Consider the following 17,107-nt stretch of genomic DNA (forward strand, 5'->3'; position numbering starts at 1 on the left):
ATTTTATTTGAATGTCGAACGTCGCTCCGGAGCATAGCAAGAATCTCGTTTAGGAAACTATCAACTTGGTAAGCTTTTGAAAATAACTCCTCCACAGTAGACATTCCTTCAGCGGATTCATTTGATAAAGAACCCGCGAACAAACTTAGCTTTGTATCCAAATTTTTTCGCTTCAGAACCACTTGGCTCTGATGCGTCAACCTTTCATCCCCCTCTTTAGGTAGGTCACCTGACCTTCTAGTTAATGCATCGGGTTTTGCTCCTTGTTTTCCCAGTCGAAATTGTATAATGAAATCAAAACGGGAAAGAAATTCAGACCAACGGGTTTGTCGACGATTTAATAATTTTGTCGTCATGAAATATTCCAGGTTTCGATGATCGCTGAAAACCTCAATGGGGAATTGTGCTCCTTCTAGATGATGTCGCCATTCTTCAAAACATCGAACAATCGCTAGGAGTTCTTTGTCATAGATTTCATAGTTACATTCCGCAGGGGAATGTTTCTTGGAAAAGAAAGCGACTGGATGTAAAACTCCTTCATCATCACGTTGTGAAAGGATTCCTGCTGAAACATAATCAGATGCGTCGGTTTCCACCACAATCTTTCGATCCGGGTCGAAATGAACTAGTATAGGTGCTGTTGTGAACATCTTTTTTAAGGTTTGAAATGCTTCCTCCCTTTCATCCGTCCATTCGAATTTAACATTTTTCTTTGTCAGGGCTGTAAGTGGGGCAACAATCTTTGAATATCCTAAGATGAACCGTCGATAAAAGTTTGCAAATCCCAAAAATACCTGAACATCATGGAGATTCGTCGGTGTGGACCATTCCAAAACATCAATAACTTTCTTCGGATCCATTCGATTACCATTCGGAGTAAGGGTCAGGCCCAGGTATTTTGTTTCTTGAACCATGAATTCGCATTTTTCGGGTTTGAGATGAACATGATTTTCATCAAGTACTTTTAGAACCCTTCGAATATGATCCTTATGTTCTATAAGAGACTCGGAGTAGATAAGGATATCATCCAAATAAGCTGTCACGAATTGATCCAAATAGGGACGTAGGATATCATTGATCCAATGTTGGAACGTAGCAGTAGCATTCGCTAATCCAAAGGGCATCACCGTATATTCAAAATGTCCGTACCGAGTCCGGAATGCCGTTTTCCATTCATCTCCTTCCGCTATTCTGATTTGATTGTACCCCCAACGTAAATCTAACTTGGTGTAGTATTTTGCTCTTGACAATTTGGCCAAAGTTTCCTTCAATAACGGTAATGGATAACGATTCTTAATCGTAATTGCATTGAGGCCCCGATAGTCGACACATAAACGAAGAGTTCCATCGGCTTTCTTGACGAATAGGATAGGTGCCCCCGCTGGTGATTCACTATGACGGATAATTCCCTTAGGTAGGTTCTCTTGAAGGTAGTCCCAAAGTGCCTTCAACTCTGTTTGGGATAAAGCATATATTGGTCCCCATGGTGGTTGTTTGCCTTCTTCTAATACTATCTTCATATCATGGAACGGTCGGTGTGGCGGAAGCGCTGAAGCATCATATTCTTCAAACATTTGGACATAGCGGTGGAACTCCTTCGGTATTAGTTGTTTAATATCGACAGTAGGTTTCTCGGTTGCTGAGACAGTAACGGTATGAGTTTCCGGTAAGGGAGTCGATATACCATGAACTGTAATTGCGGTTCCACTGAGCGAACAATATTCACAGCAGCTTTGAGAGTCGAAAATAAGCAAATTTTCCTTTGGTCGAATTGTAACATCATGACGTCGCATCCAAGGTATCCCCATCACGATCGGATAATGTCCCAACTTGGTCACAAAACATGACGCAGTCTCTCGATGGCCATGAATGTCTAGTGAGACCTCCACAATATGGGTAATCTTTCCTGACTTGATAGGTCTGTCGTCTATAACGTCTACATGCCGGGGTATTTTGAGTGGGGTCATGGTGAGATTGTTGTGGCGTGCAAAAGATTCATCGATGAAAGCATATCCTGATGCTCCGGTATCAATAAGGGCGTAGGTGGGTACGAAAGTATTTTTATTCTGTGAAATTAAACAAGTTACTACAAATTGGTTCCCATCCATTTCCTCCTCAGATACCGAAAACCCAGAAATATGCATCCTAGAAAAATCCTTAAATGGTCCCTGGGCTAAGACACTTAGTGCAGGGACAAATCTTTTGCCGACTCGTTATCGCTTCCGTCAATTTCCTCCATCCTCAACGCCGCTCCCCTCATCACTGGTCTCCTTGGTTGATTTCCAGTTGCCCTTGCTTGGGGACAATCCCTAACCATATGTCCAACTCCTCCGCAATAGAAACATCGGCCCTCAGCTAAGCGGGCATTTCTTTCAGTGGGGGTGGGACGACGACGTCCCCCGGACAGATCCATCGGTACATCACCTCCCGGGCGGAATGAGGGGTGGTTCTCACGGACAGGTGCATTGACAGCTGGGGCGGCAGCGCGAGGAATAGGGACAGGATTCCCTGGTGGGGGGCGAGGGGTCGGAGCAGCAGTAGCATTCCAAGGCTTTTTATTTCCTCGCTTAGCTTCTGCCGCTCGTCGTCGATTATCTAACCGTTGCCAAAGTGTCGCGCAGGCATCTACTGTTGCAGGAGTTTCATGGTGTATCATCGATTCATCGAGTTCCGCATTAATACCCTCCATCAAAGCCTCAATCCTAGAGACTTCATCCATTCCTGACTCGGCAGCATACCGTTGGAATTCGGCGAAATAGTCAGCAAAGGTTCGATTTCGCTGGCGGATGTTCCTAAGGTTCCTCCTAGCCGTACGCATTCGATCAGGATCCCCAAAAGCAGTATCTAAGATTTCATAAAACCGTAACATGGAAGGCAAAGCGATGCCTTCTTCTCCGACATATTGTAAGAACTGATTGGCGGCGACACCCTCCAATCGGCTGAATGCATAGGATAACTTGGACTGTAGTGTGGGAAAGCGGTCGGCATTCCCCAATAACTTGATCCTCATCTGTTGCTTGAATAGGTGTAGTCTTTCTCGATCGCGATCTCCCCTAAACACTTCAGGGTCTGGGAGTTTTTCCGACCGTTGGGTAACCACTGGAACAGGTGGAACTGGAGGTACGGGTGGGGCATTATCTTCTCCGATTGGTTCTTCATCAGGGGCAACCACTTCAACAGCGACTCGGTGGGCCCTGGCAGCGGCTAGATCTCGTTCAAACATTTCCCTTGCATTTCCAGCCTCCCTCTCCACCTCCTATAAGTCCGTTGCATACTGAGCAAGGCCATGTTGTGTCCGTTGAAGAAGTGCATAGGCTTCTATTCCAACATTGCCATCCACCTCTGGATGTTCTTGAAAAAAGGTCTGAAGGTCATTGCTTAGCTGCTGATAATCAATAGGGAGATGTGCCGCCATGGTAGACTATGGTGTTGTATTGGTTGACAATAGAGGACGGAACCTAGTGTAACGGGGGTCTATGGACGTAGGGACTAGGGTGCCAAGGAATACAACCGAGGCGAGAACGTGGCAATAGGTATTCAAGGCTATGGGCTATGGAGTAGTTCTACCTAGTATGACAACTAGTTGAACTCTATGACGAGGCGTGGAACAAAAGTAATATTCGTGGAGTAGATACAAGAGGTTCCGTGAGAAGAAGAGGAAAGGAAGGAAAACATCAAAAGGCACGAGACAACGCCCCCTTATATATCCAACTCCTAGTCCATTGATGACTAATGCCCCGCGTAATGGAAACCGAAAGAACATAACAGAAACCCCATTACAAATCATAGTTCAACCGCGCAATACCTCCTCTTCCCAATCCAATCTATCACCTTAGCCGAAATGCAATATTGCCGTTACAGTTAATAACGTTTCTACTGGTTCTGGGAATCGATTAGTAGTCCGACTTTAGCGGCTTGGTGGCTGTTAAAGGGATATACCTGTAGTTTTAACTGGAGAAATTGTCTGACCTATCCGTTGGTATATCGTGGATATCAGAAAAGGCACATATTGACCAGAGCAGATCTAGATATAGTGATGGACTTTGCCTGCCAGGAGCGGTCGAGGGCCGCGCAGCGGCCTGAGAGCCCCGACTGACACGTAAATAGAGAAATAAGCCGCAAAGCGGTTTGCCTGTATATTGGACTGATTGATATACATATAGTACCGGGCGAAGGCCGGAAACTACTTGTATATATATAATGAGATACCTTGTGAGTTGTGAAAGTACTGAATGTGGGACTTCGTTATAGGATCTATACCCAGGCTCATCACTTAGCTAATTAGGCTAGCAAAACATGCCGAGCGGGAGGCAGGCAGGCGCGTAATTTCAAGCACAAGCCCATAAGTCCATCTCCGAAATTCCCCCACAAATAGGCAAGAAGTTAGCAAGCTTTAGACACACGCTGCGACGTATGATGGTCGAGGTTAAATGGGTGGTGGAGTAGCAGCAGCTGAATCCACAGGTTACCGGTGGTGTTCCCCAACGGTCTTGGTTGTCTTTCTTCTCTTTGTGCTTGGTCTTAAAAAGAATAAGTAATAATACAAGCAGCTAGGATTGTCCGTCTCCAGAGGGTCCCAGCACGGATTGGCCCGTGCTTAGGGAGACGAAATATTTGTGATCGTGGATCGCCAGGTGCGCTTAGCATGATTGTTGATGAATAGCACTCTGACCTTTTGTGGGTGACCGGCGATTCCATAGCGCAGTTCAAATTTTCGGTGCTGTACAGGTCCTGGGTGCTAGAAGATCAATCTGCGCACGTTATCTCCGCCAAGATCTTGTCCACGCTAGAGATCACAGCTTCTCACTTGAGATCATGGTTTCTCACTCGCCAGTTACATCTGAGCGCATATGATGAGGGTTAGGGTTGGAGAATTAACAAAGAAGGTCTCAACCCTCTATCCAGTGGGCACCTCTCAATATAGCTGATATGGTTGCTCTCCTATCCTTCTCTAAATGATATACATTCCCCTGTAATTTTTCGTCATCCAACTTGGACCTGCAAATATATATGTGCGTAAGGCGTCTAAAACGTCTATTGCCACGCCTCAAGCTGAAAATCCGCTTTGATATATATGTATAACTGCGTTTTATATGTATTGGGGGTACAATTTAGTTTCTGCATCTCTTTATCGGTCGGATCCAGACCACTAAAATCTCATGCTCACTGATACCTACCCGTGCGCGCGTTTAAGCTCAGGTTCCGGACCGAAGTACTTAGTAGTGTGGTCGACGAGCAGGAAGAAAAGCTTGTCTCGGCTTGTGGGGATGGCTGCTCGACTCGACTTGACTTGTAAAAGCTCGAGTGGCTCGAGCTAGGCTCGAGCTTTATATTGGTTTTAAAATTCTACTCCTAAAGGGCTAAGATTACTATAGGAGGTCTCTATAGACGCCATCTTCTACCTCATACGATGTCTCCATTCTTTTCTCGTCCTCTTGTTCCCATTTCTCGCATTCTGGAAAATTAAGTCCGCTCCTTACTAGTACAATAGGGCCTATGAACTCTAGGAGGCGATTTCTCTTCTTCGTAATGATATCCCCCGCTCTTGAAAACAATCTCTCTGAAGGAACACTAGTTGCTGGGATTAATAGGTAATCTCGGACTATTCTAGAGAGTGTAGGGTATTGATGAGCATGCAACCTCCACCATTGGGCAGTATCAACCTCCCTCCCTTCAACTAGTTCGTTTATATATTGTTTCGCCTTAGAATTTGCCCGCCTCGGTATAGGACTTATCCCAGTTTCTACTGATCTAAATATGAGATCCAGCGGGTGGTTCACAGCCTGCACAGGTATGGTTTGAGTAACGGTAGCATCTTTCTGTTCATACTCATTATGATTCTTCGCTGTGACAATAGATGTCGCGCTCCAGCCAAGGTTTTTAAAACCTTCAAGCTTCAGCCGTGGGTCTATAATCATTGATATGACGTAACATGAGTGTGAGTCTGTCCTCTCCAATAGCCATTCAACGTCTCCCATGCCTTCTCACAGGCGATCTAAAGGGCTGGATTCCCGTCATATTCATCCTTTTCTTCCTCATTCAATTCCCCAAGCCGTTTTAAAAGCACCGTAAAATATAGTAATTGGAGTTGGAGGGAGGGATAGGAGCAGCCACTAAGATTTACGGTAGCAGTGGTACGTAAATGCTCTCAGGATTTCCACAACTCTACCCAATAATCCCCAATCCGCATCGGTGAGATTGAAGCTCATTACACCTTATTTAGTTTCAAAGCTAATGAGACGGTCGAGTGCCGGTTGAAGGTATAGCATTCTCTGTATCATGACATAGGTACTATTCCATCTACTAACAATTAGCAGACTGACCCGGTGAATAGTTATATCAATATTCATGTACCATATTCGCATATCCAATAAAGGTTTAAGATTCTGCAATTCTAATGCAAAGGTTTGCCGTGAAAGAGCCTCCAATAATAAATTTGAGGCACAGACCTTTAAAGGGATCTTCCGTGACATAACTAATACCCAAGCAGGCGATAATTCTCTTGCGTCGCCGAATTCCTGTTCGGCAAGCTGTACCTCTGGCGTAAGAGACTCTGCTTTCAGCGATTGTAGTATCTGTTGTGCACCAAGATTGATTATGTGTCCCATACACCTAACATGTCCGTCTTTCCTATTCCAACCGGGAGATGATTTTCCGGGAGTTTCAATAACCTAGTATTTACGCTTGCATTATCAGCTATCATACATTGAATACCTTTCAGTAAATTGAATTCCCGCAGTGTTTGAACGACGACGTCACAAAGATTCTCTGCCGCATGCGAGCCTTTCAATCTCTTAAAACCAATTACACAATCCTGCATATCAAAATTCTTGTCCATCCAGTGACACGTAATGCCCAAATATAGAATCTTGTTCCCAGATGTCCACGCATCCAACGTGAGATTCACCTTCTGTAGCCATTCTGCCGTTTGATTTTGTAGCTTTGTTATAATCGAAGGAAGCAGTTCTGCATACATTTTCCTAACATCACTGGCTGCAGTTTGATGTTGCATTGCTATTACAGTATTGCAAGAGACTCCGGAAAGATCCCAGTTCTGTTATACGAAAAGACGAATTGGAGGCAATAAGGAAGGTGGATAAGAGTTTCTCCAAGGTGAATGAATTGAATTGTTCACCGGGTTGTCTTGCCCGTCCTGCTCTACCAACTATTTAAATGAATCAAAAAATGAATCTTTTACTCATGTAAAACTGTGGTGTGAAATGAATCATCGGAAATGTGCTTATTAAGTGAACTGTCTTTACCAAGGAAATGAATCTTTTTACTATGGGGAAATGAATCCCGAAATGAATTTTAAGTCTCATATGTTACTTTAATAAACACATTATCCCAAAGGTTATATATAAGTTTATATATATACTCAAAGATAAAAAATAAAAATGGATCGGGCGGGGATTGAACATAAAGGATTGCGATTAAGCAACCCACGTGCTACCACCTGTGCTATAGAATGATATACATAGCCCTCTAAGTTTTGCTCAACAAATTGACGCTTAGAAAGTGATAAAAAAATGAACTTCTAGTAACAGCGTAGCCTAGAAAAAGGTATCAAAAAAAGGCGTTAGAAAAGGCGCTTTAGGATGACGACGCGCACTTGTACACAATAGGTAGTACATAAGCGGCGAACCTCTGGAAATGGATCAAGAAAAGGGATTTTCGGCGATGGAAATGGATTCTTCTTCCTTTTCCACAAGCGTCCCTAGGAAATGAATCAATTGATTCATTTCCATGGCTGGTAGAGCTGCCGACCGCGCAATTTCAAAAGGATTTATAATTACAGAATCAATGTTACGCTTGTTCTTCATTCTGTTAATCATTGCAGTTTCGATCCTCTTTCTCGGATGAGGGTAAACCTTTGTGGAGCTCTTTGAAGCGCCGAATATATCCAGAGGTCGTAGTATCTGTCGCTGGGGTCGGCCCCCAATGCTTCACGCAATGGCAGCAACGGATTGAAAGTGTCTCAATGGGGGCATTCGCAGTGGACTGTAGCGGATCTGATGCATCATCTTGTCTAACCTCTGTACTATGTCCAGGTTGCGTAGCAGTGGTATGAATGATATCACAGATTATCATTCTTCTATTGTACAGGTAGTGTGGTCCACGAGCCTGCTCGTGATATTAGTGCTTGGGCTCGGCTTGTTCATAAAAAGCTCGAGGGCTTGAGCCCGGCTCAAGCCAATGGATAAAAATTGACGATGAATTGACTGGTACTCTAGAAGTAGATATATTTCTTTCATACCACAAGGCCTGCTTCAATCGAAAATCTGAGCATTTGTCGAGTGACAATCCGTGATCGTTGAGTGGATCCATTGTCGCTAAAGGTTGAACTGAGGTGAATTGCGTACTTATATAGATAGATCCTCTAAAATACTGGAACGCTCCGGAATATATAAGTGAATATGAGCACTGTGTAGCGTCCAGCTCTATCCTAGTACCATCTAATTACTACTAGCACCCTCTATTATTTCACGAGCCGGCTCAAGCTGAGCCCGGATTAGGGCTCGACCCGGCCCGGCTCGTGAGGGGTCGGGCTCGTACAGGCTTGAGACAACGGCTCAAGCTGAAGGCTCGAGCACGTCCGGCTGGTGGACCACACTATGTACATGTATGCGGAAAGCGATTGCCTTTGATTTGAGCATCTCTCAAACCGCTGATGGTCTTATCCGAAACCATTAACTCTATTATAAAAACTATTAGTATCTCCTTCTCATTATATTTATTGAACAATAACCGCCCACCCCAACGGCCCGTGAGTCTTTCCCTGAAACCACATTCTTCCATGATGTGACAGACGAGAACAGGAACCACGATAAAGATTATGACAATTGTAGGTCCATCTATATACCAATTAATAAACAAGGAGCGGCAACTCACGTTCAAATAACAATTGGAAAGCTCTGGCTCTTTGTGTCAAGCATTGGAAACCCACATTAAAAAACAGCTAGAAAGCTCGAGCATTTCAAGTCGAACAGCAGAAACTGCTCGAGCCAACTCGACTCTTTCAAGGGGCTGCTCGTGCCCGCTCGAGCGGACTCGACTTGTCAACCACACTAAACACAAATCGCCAAGAGTGGCTGCTCTTATGAGCAAATTATCAGCTGTACTCATTCATTGAGAACCTCTTTCCCCATAGCTTTAATCCTAAATCTTGATGTATTTCCTGATGCATTTCCACTCGTAGTAAAGGTCGGAGGCCGGAGACCTCGAGTACATACGGCTACAGAAGATAAGAAGTTGATTACCATCACCCAATAGTACAGTAGTACATCGGCCTATCAAAGATCCGATGAGTATTGTTCTTCGAAACGAAATTGACTCATTATTATATTATCACCAATAACTAAGCTTATACAATCTGAGCCCGACACTGTTTCTTGGGGAAGAATTCTAGAAAGAAAGAAGAAAAAATGAAAGAAAAAATGGTGTGTTTTTTTATATTCATCCTCTAGGTATTAGCTCTCTGTGGTTTTATTATCTCTCCCTCATCTCTCTTACTACCTCCTTGGTAAATGCTTCCCGTACCTAGATATACTTATATCGCACCCCGGCCATAAAGATGATGCATTTGCCGACCCGCACAAGTAATTATAACACTCGCAGAACCCAAAGACTCTTCACCCCCCAAGGAATTAGCTATTCACAACCTGGTATTGTCTTTATTTTGGTCTTGGCTGGTGAAAGGCTTGGGTTTCGTCGTGTAGAGGTTATTTGTTGTTGAAATATCTTACGACCTATCTCGTGACGAGCCCTCGAGTCGTCTCAAGACCGCCATCAGGCACTCTTATGTATCGTATCGTTTTAAACCCTTGAAGCTTTTTGTCTCATGTCTACCGCACACGGCCAAGCAAGCACGTAGGATTAGGTTTTGCTGTTGAGCTTCCAAAAGCGTAGGGTTAGGGTTCGAGTACAACCAGCAAACCGAACCCACCGCCTAGTGGTAGAGAAAGGTCACCACATAAGAAAGAAGCGAGTTTCTAGAATTGTGCTCGCATTTAGCATACATGTAGCTGTACTCGTTATCTCCTCGAGTAGCTAAGCGCATATATAGCAACCGAGTGATATCCCATGAGGCGAACCGAACAGAGCAGGACACAACCTACGCTCTAGCCCCGTTACTAGGCCCTCCTGTGTTCTCCGATGTTGAAAAGTACGTACGTTGATACTTTACAGCAATTTTCATACGACTTGGCCGCGCCAATCTTTCACACATATACACTGCGATCTGAAAAACCTTATATTGATTACCTCCTCAATTGGGCAATCCGGATGGAACACTTTTGAAAGTTGAACTCCAGATACTTGTTTAATTAGTCAATATAAATTATCTGTCTAGGGATCGGTCATGATGTGTGGGAAAGATTGACGGGGCCAAGTTTTATGAAAATGACTCTAACATGATTGGGTACACTAATTGTGTTCAACATGAGCAAAGCCTAGTTCGATCAAAAATCAAAACGTACTTAGTCCCACAGTTCTTCTATGGTAACAGTCGGGTTTTAACCTAGCAGCGGCATGGAGTCGGGTTGGCATAGCAACTGAGATTTTTGGTATTGCAACTAAGCCTTTCGGCATAGCAACCATTAGGTAAGTACTGAGGCACACTAACCCTCTCGCTACATATAGGCCAGCGTACCGCCACCATCACCACCAAAAGACAGATATCGAATGGATCTGAGAACAGTACTGCCCACGTTCTAAATTATGATATACTGTGTACATGTACAACAACCTAAGGATGCGCAGGAGCTATCATGTAACCCACTACATGTCCCGGGAGAGAAAACAGTTCCGAGGTTTCATGCGGATACAGATGCGTACTAGACCTAAGCTCTACCAGGAATACGTTACCAGTGGGCCTTGATGGTGAGATCTCGTGTTATCAAGAAAAAGCTATCAAGTCTTAAATATAACGAAAAAAAAAAAAAAAAAATCAAGTCGTGGATCATGCCCACTCACTCAATTCTTTCAAGCCGAGTAAATACCTAGTATGCTCATCAACCCATCTTAGGGTCAGGACTATGAGACCACGGAGACTGGGCCTCTGTCGATCTCGTACCCAACAGCCATGAAAAAGACAATCTCAACCCATGAGTTAGTCGCGACCTTCACAAACAAATAATTGACCCACACGGCAAACGATGGCCAGATAATATGCACCTGTCAGATTTCTGTTTCTCATTTCTCATGGCTAAGGTACATGACAAAGTTCCTCGTTTCTCTTATCCAAGTCAGCGTTCATCCCCCCGCTAGTTCGTTGGCAACTGTGATGCCATGAGCGAGTAATTCTTTCCATCGTTGGTCCCCCACTCCGCAATCTGTCCCGGCGAGGTCTGCACATAGATTCTGACCCATGGGACGTTCCCCGGCACCGGCACCGCCGCAAGAGCCGACTGGGGGATAACTGGCCCGAGCTGCTTTGTCGGCTGCCAGTTATTAGACCCCGCGTTGAACTCGGTCACGCATAGCTTGTTTTCGCGGTCGACTGTGAAGCCACGGTGGTCGTCCCTGCCGTAGGATGCGCAGCTGATGTAGGCGCCAGGGTCATATGTTGCTTGGCTCTTGAACACGCCTGTGCGGGTTCGAACCGTGTTAGAAACTCTGAGATCCACTTGGCGTAGGGAGGGGGTTGGGGGGCTCATGCTCAGAAAACTCACCCTGCTTCCATGAGCTGCTGGCCTGCATCAACCACTCTACGAATTCTGTGTTTGGCCTCTGGAAGAACAACCACAAGTACCACTCCCTCCCAGGGATTTGCGAAACAGCGATACTGGTCGCTGCAATTGCGGTCTCGAAGATGTTGCCATCGAACCAAGGCTCGGAGCCGTCGCGACAGGCCTCGTGGATCTTGTTGTCGGGGTCTTGATAGTAGACGCGGATGGAGATGGTGCCGTTAGATGTTTCGAAGGCTGCCGCAGCTAGCTGTGAGTATTTGGCTGCAACGAATACCCCGGTTAATTCGCCGTCATACCACTCGCCGCCTGAGTAGCAGCGCTAGAGCATAAGTTAGACTTGTGACATGTTGTGAGGAGGGACCAAGGAGAGGAAGGGGATATGTATATACCTCTGCGATCGCGCCGTCGCTGCGAACGGTGTAGAGGCGTAGCTGGTGAAAGAGAGAGTCGAGTTAGTCGGCGGTTATAGCAAGGCTTTCCTGGGGAATATGTATATATTTACCTCTTTTCCACTGTTCTAGCCCGTCAGGGCCATCCCGTTATTAAGATCTGCGCTACCGATATTGCTAGACCTCACACGCCACCCCTTTTTGTCGTCGTAGCCGGTCATTCCAATAACGCCGTCTCTATTCTGGTAGCAGACACGGATGTTTGCACCGGAGCTGTCGGTGAAGCTGTAAGAAGCCAACGGGCTGCGAGTGAGCATTGTATTTGCCATTTTGAATAGATTTTGCTTTTTTTTTTTGTATACTGTCTGAAGTATTTCTAGCTTAATGGATGAATCGAGAGTGAGTAGTGATGTGGCTAAAGGGCGGAGGAGAGAGGGTTTATATACCCTTTACTCAGGCCTTGGTGTTTAGCTAATTTGATTACAATTGTCTGCATACACCGTGGTGGTGCTACGAGATATCAGGTTGCAGATATTGTTTAGTATACCGACCTTGTCCCGTGTAGGAGATCCTCCACCTTTGTCTTCAATCGATAACCTTCTACGATGATTCATTCCGCAATAATAAAAATCATTCTATTCCCTCATTCTTAGCTGAAACCCTGCACGAAAGCAATGGACACTCTTCGATGTGTCTCACCGCTGGATCCGCAATGCATCATTAATCAAAAAATCAATTATCACGATCTTTTTTGAATGAATAATATTTAAATGACGCATTTCTACGCCCGCTAGCTAGGCCGTATGATCAAATATTGGTTGAAAAAACTGCATACCAATTAACCCTCCTAGTACCTTGACATCACCCTCACAATATAACCAGATGCATGGGATTAATTCCTATGATTATGAGTACTCGCAATCCTGCTACCTGTAACATATGCCTCATTCCATGAAATCGTGCTGTAGCAAGACCTGCACTCGCGGCCTTAAATTGAAAGAGATTCTCACCGGCCACGATGGATTCGATCTTTACCGCAGGTTTTAATTTTGTAACACTAGGTAGCCTAGTCAACTTTCTCACTCACCGTGTAATTCTTGAAAGTCGGCCAGCTATCTGTGTCAATTGAGCTTCCCCGGTCAATTGAGATATTCCTCCCACGGGGTCGGATGGGTGCCTCCAGCTCGGGTTTCTTCGGCAGGCTATTATTCTAAGGTTTGAGGAGTCGTCCTGTGTGCATGTGGAAACCTACGGTATATAATCACACCTTCTCAATATCGATCGAATAGTGCATGAGCTAGCCAAGAGCAACCGAGCACAGTCGCTCCCTCCCAGCACGCATAGGGCTAACCTGTCCTACCTCAGCTGGACTCAAAGCCCAAACTCTTCAACTTGAGCTGAAATCAAAGTGCCAATATGTACAGGGTCCCCATTGCACTGCAGATCGTTCAAACTGCCGCTTTCCCGACATGTTTACTCGTATTTTCGTGACGTTTTTAAAAGGAACCGCTATTGCATACCATACTAAATTGTGGACTTGGCGCGTATTTGTATGGTATGCAATAGTGGTTCCTTTTCCAAACGTCACGAAAGTACGAGTAACCAGGTGTATGTGCAGTTTACCCGCTGCAATGGGTTTAGTTCCTTAATGTAAGCTACGAAGATCGGGGGAGCTCGGTACCGGCGTGCTGGGTGTATATCATCTAGCTAGGAGAAGATCGATGCGACGAGTGCAGATGCATATCGCGTGTGGAGCCATGTTGCAGGGTCGGGAATCGGGATATATGCCGTTGGTTGGAGTGCTCCGCAGCCTTGGCAACTTTGGACCAAAATTTACTGCTTGTGGGAGTTGCTTGTTGAAATCTCAACTGTATCATTACCCTATCTGGCAAGGCAAGCGCCAGGTTTGTATAATATGCAAAGCACCAGATTCTGAGCATGTCTCGGCCCACCAGGCGATAGGTATATCTACTCTATTGTACTAGCTTGCTTATTAACAAAAGAACCAAAAACTGCAGTTTCTCAGGGCAAGAAGAATTTGTATGGAATAGCGCCGTTCTCTCATACAAACACCCCTGTTTCCGTTGCCCGCATTTTCTAGTTCTTTTGCTTTTAGTGCTAAGGAAGTAAGTATATATGTGCGCTCTAGGCACATGTAAAACCGTGGGGTCCAATATTCACGGAGCTTAAGGGCACTACATAATACAAGAAATATGCATAGCCGGCGCCAACCGATCACTGGCGCTACTACATGCACATCATACGATCGACGCATGGATGTTAAAGCTTCCTGGATCAACCCGCAGCTAGAGTAGCTATGGTACCTAGATTACTCAACACAGATATCTGCACCTCATGTAGACTCAGCTCTTTACGGCAGTTGTAAATGTGGGGTATGTTCGATGCGTCGGCCCGGGACGGCCGCTGGCCACGGGATAGCTTGAAATCTAAAAAAATGTAATCAGGATTTGGAATTACTATGCTAGACGCGCTCGAGTCTCTAGCTGACCTTGTTTCACGCTCTGAACTAACAAGCAGGTAGTTGTCTTTTTTCGCGCTACGATTTTGCTATACTTGGCAAAACAGGGCTACATGTACTTACCTCTTATAATTAGTTAAGTGATACATCATGTATGTATCCCCTCGGCGGTCAGGCGCAATTGGTATCTGTCAGGTTAGCATCGTATAATTGGACTCGCTCGTGATATCAGGAACCGTGGGAGTGAATACATGCACAAGCTTCTGTTTTATATTTGATACGGTGTTGAAAATGTATGAGTGTGAGGACAGGTGCAGAGGTAAGAAGATCGCCGAATCCTACGCTGATGCAGATGGAACATCGTTTTTCCTGTTCCGCAGAATCTGCACGTGGCAATTTATCCTGATTCTCCGGACCGGGTTTGCCAAGGCGCATCTCTTGGCGCGTCTTGCCTTCTCTCGCTCTCTTGGTAACAAGACCGGCTCAAGGTGTTTCCAAACATAGAGAGGGGCCTAGAGTAGACATAAGAAAGTGGAGGTTAAGACCTGGCCATGATGGATGGGCATCTCTGACATTGCTGCAGATGTCATGCGACGAGTGATATTCTATGATTGAATTCAATACGCGAGTGACCGTTTACCCCAACAAGTACATCCTGACGCAATCTGACCAGAGTGCTATATATAATCACAACATATCCTCTCGCCAATTTGATTCGTCGTCTCTGTGCATTTTGATTTTTCATCCCCCCCAATTGCGCTAGGTAGTTTTCCCCTCGGCGGTCAGGCCCATTTAGTATCTGTCAGATTACTTGATAGAGTTGGGGAAGGCAGCTGCGACACAACTAATACATCATCAATATCTTCGCAAATGGGAATGAATGTGCGGATTTATCCATTGACATTGCTTTCAATATCATGACTTTTATACATATATGATTAATCTAACCGGTACTGGTTGGGTCTGACCGCCGAGGGGATAGGGGCTTTAATTTATCTTTTTGTGCGAGACGTGGACGCAGTATATAACTCGGCTCGACGAAATTATCATTGGTCAATTAATTCATCAAGTTCGCAAATCCTTCGATCCGAAAGGTGCATAGTAAGATACCCTTGGTAGACTAGACCCTACCACCCAGGATGGGAAGTTGCAATTCTCAGACCGTGTGTCGATAGTCTACCGACAGATGAGAAGCAAATCAATGATTTTATATAGCATAATGAATCAAAAAAGGATATGGCAACAATTACTACTCTCTGGATCCCGAGGGAGCCCATCCGATATTACTTCCTGCCTGCGATCGATTGAGTCATAAGCTATCACTCGGTAACACGAGAATCTCATTAGCAACAATTAGTTTACCACGCACTCCATATATCCATTACGTATAGAAAGTTATCCGTATATATATTGAATAGATCTCTAGCCTTTCTTTATATTTACACTCGCACTTCGGTACATTCGTTGTTCTCGAACCTCCACGCCTTCAAGACCGTGCAGGCAGTGGGTAGTCCTGTTCTCCCCTTCCTGTTCTCCCCTTCCGGCGCTCAACCATCGATGCCATGTTGTCTACACCTTCCCACGTCCCTTCTTCAGCGCGGGAGCAGCAGTCTTCTTCTTAGCCACCGCGCCTCCTCCCATCTTCGCCTTCGCACTCCCCGCCGTCTTGCACGCCTGCCCCAGAGCTCTTTTACACGCTGCCGCACCCGCACCCGCACTACTCGCACCCCCCGGCGCCACAAACTGGTCAAACGGCGTCTTATCCGCATTCTTCCCCCCCTTCCCCCAGTGCCCCTTGCCCGGCGTCCAAAACACCTTTGTCGCCTCCAACTTGGCCGCATTCACCATCACAATCTGCGTCACCTTCGTTCCCGCCTTCGTAAGTTCAGGCAACTCAAACTGGTAAAACACCGAACTCTTGTACCACTCGATCGTACCCGGGTTCGCGCCGACGAGCACGCGCACCACGCCCGAAGCCTGGTTTGTGTAGATGTGGCTCATGGCCGAGCCCCACTGCAGGCGCTCCGAGGGGTCGGACTCGTTGATCTTGTCCCAGAGCTTGTTGTGCTCTATGAGGTAGTCGAGCGAGGTGCCGGGCGACTTTTTGACGTACGTCTGCATGATGAAGTCTTTCATCTGCAGCGTGCCGGTCTTGGGCTGTGGCGGGCGGCCGTAGAAGAGGATGCTTTGGCCGGGGGCGGTGTAGAGTTGCTTTTTGTAGGTGTTGGCGAGGGTCATGAATTTGGGGGCGACGACGACGTCGGGGCGAACGCCGGGGGCGGGGGCGGGGGCGGAAAGTGTGAAGGGAAGGGTAAGGAGCAGGAGGAGTGAGAGGAAGATGTTCATTGCGAAGGGGTTTTTTCGGGTAGCCATTTTTATGTTGAGGCAGAGGGAGGGGATATTGCTTCACTCAATTCAGCACAGGTCAAAGGAACGTAGATTCGATACCAGTATCGCGGGGTGTAAATGAGAGGACAGGAATACCGGATTCCAGAGAAAATAAGACGCGAGTTAACAAATATCGGTGCTGCATTATTGGAAGTTTTGTG

General features: G+C 45.8%; 2 protein-coding genes across 2 annotated transcripts; both read right to left on the reverse strand.

The window, feature by feature from the left end:
• Positions 1-11,264: 11,264 nt before the first annotated feature.
• On the reverse strand, positions 11,265-12,408 carry LAJ45_11654 (uncharacterized protein; the record flags this gene model as incomplete). The annotated part of the gene is made up of 5 exons (XM_046121135.1): positions 11,265-11,587; positions 11,673-12,009; positions 12,080-12,121; positions 12,193-12,207; positions 12,268-12,408. The coding sequence occupies 5 exons, from the start codon at positions 12,406-12,408 to the stop codon at positions 11,265-11,267; spliced, it is 858 nt and encodes a 285-aa protein (XP_045965669.1).
• A 3,719-nt stretch (positions 12,409-16,127) lies between these two features.
• LAJ45_11655 (uncharacterized protein) lies at positions 16,128-16,904 on the reverse strand (the record flags this gene model as incomplete). The annotated part of the gene is made up of 1 exon (XM_046121136.1): positions 16,128-16,904. One exon carries the CDS (start codon positions 16,902-16,904, stop codon positions 16,128-16,130), a length of 777 nt encoding a protein of 258 aa, XP_045965670.1.
• Positions 16,905-17,107: the final 203 nt, after the last annotated feature.

Source organism: Morchella importuna, assembly GCF_003444635.1.
Source record: "Morchella importuna strain M04M26 chromosome Unknown Morimp01GS081, whole genome shotgun sequence".
Classification (NCBI taxonomy): Eukaryota; Fungi; Ascomycota; class Pezizomycetes; order Pezizales; family Morchellaceae; genus Morchella; species Morchella importuna.